The sequence below is a fragment of the Sciurus carolinensis genome, chromosome 18, assembly GCF_902686445.1.
Source record: "Sciurus carolinensis chromosome 18, mSciCar1.2, whole genome shotgun sequence".
NCBI lineage: Eukaryota > Metazoa > Chordata > Mammalia > Rodentia > Sciuridae > Sciurus > Sciurus carolinensis.
This window is the reverse complement of record NC_062230.1, coordinates 27,831,568-27,841,467: the sequence shown is the minus strand read 5'-3', so window position 1 is coordinate 27,841,467 and position 9,900 is coordinate 27,831,568. Positions and strand designations below refer to the sequence as shown.

At 49.0% G+C, this 9,900-nt stretch overlaps 1 protein-coding gene across 2 annotated transcripts; it reads right to left on the bottom strand.

Annotated features, from left to right (window-relative positions):
- Positions 1-235: 235 nt before the first annotated feature.
- On the bottom strand, positions 236-9,040 carry Coq7 (coenzyme Q7, hydroxylase). Of its 2 annotated transcripts, XM_047533744.1 has the most exons (7): positions 8,907-9,040; positions 5,054-5,146; positions 4,688-4,866; positions 3,238-3,352; positions 1,990-2,129; positions 1,166-1,234; positions 236-429 (listed from the first exon to the last, which is right to left on the bottom strand). In XM_047533744.1, the coding sequence occupies exons 1-7, from the start codon at positions 8,977-8,979 to the stop codon at positions 352-354; spliced, it is 747 nt and encodes a 248-aa protein (XP_047389700.1). In that variant the 5' UTR covers positions 8,980-9,040; the 3' UTR covers positions 236-351. The 2 variants fall into 2 exon arrangements, with proteins under 2 accessions (XP_047389700.1, XP_047389701.1); XM_047533745.1 differs by lacking the exon at positions 5,054-5,146.
- Positions 9,041-9,900: the final 860 nt, after the last annotated feature.

Genomic DNA, 9,900 nt, shown 5'->3' with positions numbered 1-9,900 from the left:
TCCATCCCTGGCATCACAAAGAAAAAATAATAATTTCTATTAATTTATTGATTCATTCTTGAAGCTGTAGAACAAAATTAACCATGAGACCAAACAAGGACCAGCTTCCTTTGCTATAATTTGAACAGGCCTGGTGAACTATCAGCCTTAAGCATAAGCTTACAGGATAAATACCAAAAAACAAAAACAAGCAAAAAAAAAAAAAAAAAAAAAAAAAACCACTGGAAAGCTTTATTATTGGAAAAAAAACTTCTAGTTTATTAACAAAATTCACATAATAATAATTGTACAGTTCTTTCTCTGCAAATGTCACTCACTAAACTACGACAGCCGTGGATGAGTAGACATCCTTTAAAACCTTTCTGACAGATAGATCGCTGCACTGCATCCGGCTTGGATGGCACTCTTCAAGAGGGTGTAAGCTGGGGCCTGTAACAACAAGAGAGGACTGAGGCAGGAAGTGGGGGTGAAACCGGCCAAATCATGCTTACGTTCATGTTATCACAGTGAATCCCACTTCACCCACTTAAAAGTCAATAAACAGAAGGAAGCCAGCAGAGTAGCCGAGGGAGGAGGGGAGGGTAAGGGGAGGTGCTGGGGACCGCAGCAGAGCAGATACTCCATGCACGTGGGACTGTGTCAGAATGAACCCCGATGCTGGGTGTGGCCATAATGCACCAATAAAAACACTGTAAACACAACAGTTGGACGTGCAGAGCACGTGCCCAACACTCAGGAGGCCCTGGGTCCAATCCCCACACTGCAAAATGAACAAAAGCAACCCAGAAACACGTCGCGTGCTCATTTTAGTGTATTTGAGCCACGGCCGGCAGGGCAGAGTGAACTTCTCTGAATAAGGAATAAGATCTGAGAAGCAATTTATTTTAACTTGGGACAAAAGCTATTTAAGAGACTGGAATGCGTCTGCCCCTGCCAAAACCCTGGAATCAGCCCGTTTCTCACAGGAAAGGGAAATTCTGAAGCTCCCAGGGGCAGGACGGGGATGAGGCGGACACGGGATCCTGGCTGGGGCGACACGCTTGCTGGCTTGCTTCCTGCCAGTGACGGGTTAGCTTCCCTTCGGCCGGCACTTTAAAATGCATTCCTCTGGGAACAAGAACCCCCAGTTCCCTGTCCTCCAATCCGAGCCCCATCAGGCCCCTACCAGTTCTGCGTCATGCTCGAGGCCCAGGTCATGGTGCTCGAGCTCTTCATCTCGGAACTGCTTTATCACCTAGTTAAATGAAGGAAAGTGGGGCGGTCAGCACGTCCACTCACCTGACGTTCGTCCTATTTCAAAGGCCAAAGCTTCACATCACAGTCTAAGGCTGGTAGGCCACCAACCCAGGAGAGTGCCCGTTAGGCCCTGGGAGCTGTACCGTCTCCGCCTACCTGCAGCACCCCACTCCCCCTGCAGCTGTGTCCCAATAAAACTTTATTTACAGCACAGGGGTTGGCCACAGGCCGGGGTCTGCCAATATCTGACTTAGGCTTTAAACACTGAATGGTCCCCTTAGAGCTGGGTGTGCAGGTGCGCACCTGCAGATGTAAGCTGTGGGAGGCTGAGCGGGGAGGGTCACTTGAGTCCAGGGACACACCCAGCCTGGGCAACACAGCAAGACCCCACCTCTAGGAACAGAAGACTGAAACTACAAAATTTAAACCGTTCCCCAATTTGCTATGGAAAATTATCTGAGGACATCTATTACTTCATCCATTTCATCTCAGAATTTACCAATGATAGGGATTTGGAGAAAACACAGGCAGGCCTGGGCGCAGGAGATGTGGGGTCTAGCCCCACTCTGCCCAGGCTGTGTGACCAGAGCAAATGGCTTCACCTCTCTGTGCTTCACTCTATTCGACTTTAAAATGAGGTGCTAATAACTTAGATGTCAAGTCCCTACCATCCCTAACATCCTGTTCTGCCTTCTTACCAACTGCCGACCTGTCCTTCTCCCCTCGAGCAGCCCCTTCCAACCCCCCGATCACCTGAAGAAGCTCCTGGTGTCTTTCGGGGTCCTCCTCCATCAGCGTCCTGATCTGGTTGTTATAGTGATGCGCGATGGACTCTTCCACCGCCACCGTGCAGGCCATGGCACCCTCCTTCCCCAGCAAGGCGGTCCCTGCCCCTGCAATCGCCACGTGCAGAATGATAACGTGCGGGACAGACGCCACTGGGAAGGCGGGTCAGCTTCCGCCAGGTTCTCCGCCCGGGCGTCACGACGTCTGAGGCAGGTGGTCCTGGGGCAGCGTGTGTGCTGAGCACTGTCAGACGCTTAACAGCCCCGACCTCTGCCAGCCCGAAGCCACAGGTGTCCCTGAACTGGGTCTTCAGATGCTACCGTGTGTCTCAGGGTCCAAGCTGGGGGTGGGACCGGACCCCCCTTAAACTCTGAATCACATGGTACGACAGCTCCTCTCCCTAGTGCGCTCCTCCCTCCCCTTGGTACCGGGGCCTCCCGCGTGCTCGGGACCTGCTCGACCGCCGAGCTGCATCCCCAGTCCTTTGGAAACTTTACTTTGAGACAGGGTCTCACAAAGTTGCCCAGGCTGGCCTTGAACTTGTGATTCTCCTGCCCTGGGCTCCCGGGTAGCTGGGATCACAGGTGTGCGCTCCACATCCAGCTCTTGAGGGGCTTTAAACCTGATTGCCTGCTTCTGGGGTGAGTGTGCCTCTGACCTTGTAAACCAGTCACTCTTCTCCCCTCTCCCTTTCTAGAAGTGCTCACAGAGCTGGGTGCACTGCTGCACCCCTGTAATCTCAGCAGCTGGGGAGGCTGAGACAGGAGGATCACGAGTTCAAAGCCAGCCTCAGCAACTTAGCATGGCCCTGAGCAACTCAGTGAGACCCTGTCTCTAAATAAAATACAAAACAGGGCTGGGGATGTGGCTCAGGGGTCGAGGGCCCCTGAGTTCAATCCCTGGTACCAAAAAAAAAAGTGCTGGTAGATCTCAGGTTTAGAATCCAGGCAGGGACAGTGTCTGGCTGCAACCCAAGCAGACGAGCTCGATCCCTCGTTTGTTTTTACTGTACTTTCTATTTCTATTTCTAAAAGTACTGATTCTATCTTAAAGAAATTTAAGCAAAGAAAAAAGGGAAATTCAATCAATTTAACTTTGAATAAATACTAAACTTCAAAAGGCCGTACAGGACACGCAAGTTCACACACGGGGCGCCCAGGTGACCGACCGCCCCAGATCCCGAAGCTCACACGAGCACTTCTGCAGGACACGCACCCAGTGCAAAGCCCACCACGTTCCAAAAGGGCATGAGGACCGTGGGCCGGACCCGGAAGGCCACCACCAGCTCGTTGAACTTCTTCAGGTGGTCCTTCTCCTGATCCCACATTTTCTGTAAGACACAGAAGAATGAAGTCAGGCCGGTGCTCCAGGGGCCTCCCTGCACCTGCAGACGCGAAGGAAGCGGAAACGGGAACACGAGGACCCTGCCGGCTCCCAACCCCTAAAACCTCCCCGAGAAACTGAAACACCAGGGTCACAGCAGCCTTTGTCACGGAGAAGAGACACCAGCAGAGCAAAGGAGGAGCCGTCAGCCCAGCTGCAGCTGAGGATGCCACGGCCACGCCCCTGGAGGAGTCCCCAGAGCCACAGCAGCCGCCCACTGACCCGGGTCCACCCTCCCGAGCACATGCTGCACCCACTTCAAACCCAGGAGGACAGAGTATCACCTAGTGTTACCCCGCCCACCCCCAGACATGCGTCTCTATATCCAATGTAAAAAGTCGAACGAAACAGCCAACACGTGGGTGGCCCTTCCAAGTGCCAACCACCATCAAATGGCTCTCCACAGGCAGCCTGCTCAGTCCACAGCCACCTGGTGAGGGGCAAACTACCGCTATCCCCTTTAAACAGATGAAGAACACCAGCACAGAGAGGGTAAGTAACTTGCCCAAGGACTCAGAGCAGGCAGCTTAGCCTAGACAGTCCCCACTCCCCAACCACAGGCTTCAAATGCACAGATTCAACCAACTGCAGGAAAAACTAAACAAAACACACACAGACCTTTTCTTCTTGTGATCATTCCCTACACAACACAGCGTAACAGACATTCAGGCAGCATTTGCACCGTGCCATGTGTAACAGAGATGACTTCAAGGCGGGGAGTGCAGGGGAGGTGTGCGCAGGTATGTGCAAACGCGCTGCCACTTCACGAGGACTTGCACACCCAGGGATCTGGTCATCTGCAGGTGATCCACGATCCCAACCCCTCAGATACCAAGGGTGACTCCACCAACCTGTCACTTGCCAGGCCCAGTATCAGTGGCTCCACACCAACTCATTCCAGAAATGGAAATGGAGACCCAGAGAGGTCAAGTGACTTCCTCAAGGTCACACAGGCGGGTGAGAGCTGCAGCAAACCCAGGCCCCATGACTGTGAAGTCCCGGCCTCCAACTGCCTCTCAGGAGGCAGGACGCCCACCTCCCGGCACGCACGCTCCCACCCAGCCACCTGTCGGCATGAAACCCGAGCACCACAGACACACAGTTCACCTACGCGTGGACTCCGTCTCTCCGTGCTTTACACCTGGCCCCCAGGAACCAACGTTCCCTCCCCCGAGGTGACAGCAGCTCCCTAGGGAGTGAACGCAGGCCCTGATGTGACTACACTGAAGGCCTTCAACCCACCTGTCCAGGGGACCAGGCTGAGAAACGAGGAGGTGCTCACCTGAATGACCGGTCCCACGCTCGTCCGGCCCAGGACAGCCATCTGGCCCGCGTAGATGCGATTTGCTCCATATTCACCTGCGTGATCCACCCGGATTATCCGATCCACAGCGGCACGACTGACGTCGTCTAAGGTCGTTCCAGAACTGCGGGGCCTGACGCTGATTCTTCTCCCACAAGCTGCAATGCAGGTGTGAATTCTTCATCACTCTCGGGTAAATCCAGGTGCTTCCTTCTCCCTCCCTTGCCTCCTCCTGTCCTGGGGATGCGACCCAGGGATCCCACGTGCTGGGTGAGCACTCCACCACCGAGCCACACTGCCCCAGCCCTTCTGATTTTATTTGGGGACAGGGTCTCGCTATGTTACCCAGGATGGTCTTGAACCTGTGCTCCTGTCTCAGCCTCCTGCACAGCATACGCCAGCGTGCCTGGCTGAGGTGTTCAACAGACAGAGGGGCACCTGAGGACAAAGGTCATGAGTGACCTCCTTGGGCAGATCTGTGCCCCAGAGCATTCTGCAGTGCGTTAAACAGCGTCAGCCCGCAGTGCTGAAACGTGGAAGGTTCCACCCGGGGACCTGGCTTCTGCTTCATGTAAAGGTACAGAGATCTAGAAACGTCCAGCCTGCCCTCTCACCAGGCAACAGTGACCCTGGCGGCCACCTCTGGAAGGGCACGGTTCTCCATTCACCCACCCCTCCCCTGTCCCCTCCAAGCCAGGCCACAGAGCAGGCCACACAGCCAGGGAGTTTTCCAACCACAGTGCTGCTGCCCATCTGGTCGCCAGGAGCTCCCGTGCACCCCGCCCACACTGAAAATCTGAAAAGGCTGCGTGTACCGGTCCCCGCAGGCAAAGGAGAGACCCAGGTTAGGTCCTCTCACCACACGCGGCCCTGGCTCTTCAGTCTTACAGCTCAGTTTTTTTTTTTTTTTTTTTTTCTCATTTGGTCCAAAATCACTTCAACTGAACTCCTCTTATTTTCAAAATGTAAACTCTTTAGGGCACATTGGATTTAATCTTTTAAAACACCGATAAACGGTTACTCTCTGAGCCCCAGATGAGGGGATCCCAAGAGCTCCCCCGACAAAAAAGGGGTTCTGTAGTGCGCTCAGGTGTCTAAGGCGGGTTAGCTCCATTTTGCAGACAAAAAATTGAGACACAGGCCTGGGGCTGTAGCTCAGTGGTGGAGCACTCGCCCAGCACACGCGAGGCCCTGGGTTTTATCCTCAGCACCACATAAAGATAAATACAATAAAGGTCTAAAAATATTTTTTTTTTTAAAACTGAGACACAGAGGTCATAGTTTGTGGTCCAGTGTGACCAACACTGGCATCGTTCTGAACTGTGTTTCTCAGCTCTTGTGCTGGGACCACTGTCTTCTCACGTAGGCCCATTTTAACAACCAGAATATGTGTGAAGAAATTTATTTTGGGAACACCTGGTTCTTTCATTTAAAAATGTTGGTGGGTTTTGGACACAAGGTTAATGGATAGGCTTGGTAGAATTTGGGTGATTCTTAACTTTTCCACCACCTGGGGTTTTAAACGCACACTTCAAACAAAGAAGTGTGGACATGAGATTCTGAAGCATCATGACTCTGATTTGGTCTGCTCCCCTGCATGACCTGCTCCCTCTCATGGAGCAAATCTGACTAAAGAAATTGGATAGAGTCCAAGAACCAGAGATCAAACACTAGATGGAGTCTAAGACCTGCCCATCCTACCACACCACTCAGGGCTGTGCCACCAGACAGTGGGACACTGCTGACCATGGTCAAGTTTTATGTGGAGAACAGTTTGAGACCTTGCACAAAGTCAAGGTAGTCTGTCGTAAGTTTCTGCCTCCACGTCCAAGGGCTGGTGCTTCCAGCAGATTGATTTCCTGGTAGAAAGTAGAAGTTGAAGAGTTGGCTCAATATTTCAAAATGATCTTGTTTGTTTGTTCTTTCATTTGTACCACCACCCAAAAACATATTAACGGGAAACAAAGTTAGGGACAACCCAGTACTAAAAAAATAATAAATAAAAATAAAAACCAAGAAATAGCAAGGGGCCAAGTATGCAGGTTCATTCAAAACACACAGGTGGCTATTAATGAGTAGTGGGCAGGATTATGTTTGTATTTAAAACACAATAGACTGTCCCCTGACATGACATCGCTCTTCTGGATTCAGGCACTCTGCATGAGTGGTGCACACCTGTGATCCCAGCAACTCAGGGGGCTGAGGCAGGAGGATCACAGGTTCAAAGTCAGCCTCAGCAACTTAGAGAGGCTGTAAGCAATCTAGAGAGACCCTGTCTCAAAATAAAATATAAAATGGTCAGGGGGTGTGGCTCAGTGGCTAAGGGCCCCTGGGTTCAATGGTATCCAAAAAACCAAACCAAAACAAAAAAGAACCCACCAGATTCTGGCACTAGGTAAGTGGTTTTTTGTTTTTTGTTTTTTGTTTTCTGATGGGGGTGGTGGTGAGAGGCTTGGTATCAAAATATTTGCTATTTCCACCTTTTCACAGTCTCATCTTTGTAAAGTATGAGATGGGCACCAGAATGAAATATGCCTAGAATCAAAAACTGCAGGTCCCTGAGTCTGCAGACAGCAATCATTTTTTGCTGCAAAACATAAAAGGACCATGTATAATTGAAAAAAAAAAAAAGAGAGAGAAAGAAAATGTCTTTCCAATCCCTATTAAAAATAAAACAGGGTGGGGAGATAGCTCAGCTGGTAGAGTGCTTGCCTTGCAAGCACAAGGTCCTGAGTTCGATCCCCAGTACTGCAAAAATAAATAAATAAATAAATAAATAAATAAATAAATAAATAAATAAATAAATAAAACAAATCAGACTACTTCTTACATTAAAAATTCCCAATAATCAGACTACCTTCCCCACCCTACCAGTAATGGGGACTGAACCCAGGGGAGTTCTACCACTGAGCTACATCCCCAGCCTTTTTTTTTTTTTAATTGTAAACAAATGGGATACATGTTGTTTCTCTGTTTGTACATGGAGTCAAGGCATACCATTTGTGTAATCATAAATTTACATAGGGTGATGTTGTTTGATTCATTGTTTTTTTTTTTTTCTTCCCCCCACCCCTCTTTTCCCTCTATACAGTCCTTCCTTCCTCCATTCTTGCCCCACTCCTTAACCCTAACCCTAAACCTAACCCTAACACTAACGCTAACCCCTCCCACCTCATCCCCAGCCTATTTTAGTTTTGGGACTGGTCTCACTAAATTGTCCAGGTTGGCCTCAAACTTGGGATCCTCCTCCCTCAGGCTCCCACATAGCTGGGATTATAGACATATGCCACTACGCTGGCCAAGGTATTTCCTTTTAAGGTAAAACATACAATCATAAAACTTTTCCTACTGAGTTTATCATGAGGATAAAATGTGATATAGGAAGCAAAAAACAAAATAAAATGAATGATTCTTATTGTTATACTCAATGGCTCAGCAGGAGTGCATTAAAAGTCACATTCAACAACTCTTGAGTTCTGACTGCACTATCACATACTTTACAATCTAAGGTCAGTGCCCTCAATTTTATCATTTTATATCCCTGTTTTCTCAAATGTGTCATTTTATAGCCATGTTTCCCAATGTGTGAAACAAAACAATGTGGTTCCTGAAGATTTTCAGTGGTATATGGGAAGATTTTAAAGGAGCTTATGAATGTGCATTAAATAACACTCATGTAATAAGTTACTTTTAAAAATGCTAATCCATTTATTAAGGAAAATATCTTCATTTGCAGCTGATATACTGTAAACATTTTCGAAACATTTGCTAATCTCCTTTTTAAAATGAGTACATATTATTAAGAATAGTGGGTTTCGTATCATATTTTTATATGCATATAGTAATCTACACTTTTTAACAGAAAGAAAAATGGTCTCGGGTTCAAGCCTTGCCAGGCAATACTCTCTCCAATTTCAAAACCGGTTTTCTGTGTATTTCAGGGCAGGTCTGCAATTACGTCGTTACCCCCCGCACCAAGCCTGACCCACAGCCCCAAGCTTCACCTCAGAAATCCACCCGTCACTCTCGCGGCCTACTGCAAGCCCCGCCTCCACGGCACACGTCACGCAGTCTCGCACCGTCGCTTGCCTGTGACGTATAGAAACGTCTTCCCCGTGACCTCTAACACCCAAACTTTAATCAAAATTTCCCCGGCACGTTGGTCCAACGTATACTGCGGCCGCATGTCCCCCTTTACCTGAGAGGGGCCACCGGGCGCCCATGCGCAGTCGCCATAGGGAGGGAGCTGCCGACACCCCGGCGCAACTCATCTCCCGGATCACAAAGCAGACACTGTTTAGCTTAGCGGGCCAATTGTGCTCTTGGCGCGGACTGATGATGCAAGCAGACGTAAGGAAGACGCTGCTCGCCCTGGTACCCGTGGAAACGCCCTTAGACCCACGCTTTCACGCGATTGGCTGAGCGCTGCAAATGAACCAAGTCTATTGGATGTGGCCCCTATCAATCATTCAGGAGCCCGCTGGTGGTTCAGGAACCTTGGGTTGCTGTAGTGATGAGAATGCTAAATTGCTTTTAAAGGTCTGGACAGGCTCAAGGTTTCTCACCGAAATTCCTGGGAAAGACGACCATGAGGATTATTAACAGAGCCAGTGTAGCTTTTGCTTTGTCTACGCGGAAGATTTGCCTACTTTCACTTATAAACTAGAAATTAGGCGGCTGCAGTGGGGCACCTCGGTAAACCCAGGAGGCTGAGGCAGGAAGATCCCAATTTCGACGTCCTCAGCAATTTAGTAAGACTCTGACTTGTAGTTCCGTGGTAAAGCGCCCCTGGGTCCAATGCCCAGGAACAAAAAAAAAAAAAAAAAAAAAAAAAATCCACAGTAGAAATTACATAGTGAAATTCAAATGGTCACGGGTAGTAGTGTTATCTTTAGTAGGTCCTACAGCACACTTTAAATTTCTTCCCAGTCCTGTTCTCAATTTTCAGATTTATTTCCTACAGCATATATATTGTGCTTTGTACCCACTTTATTTTTAGGGGAGGGGAAATTTGCAACATACGTTTGTACTTTTAAAAGTGCATATCCACTAATATGCCACTCCTACTTGTGGGGGTCTACCCAACCGAAATAATTTTTCAAATGAGTAATGTATTATGAGGACAAAAAAAAAAAATCAAAGATGCATATCTGGAAGAATATAAAACAAAATGTTTGATATTGGTTAACATC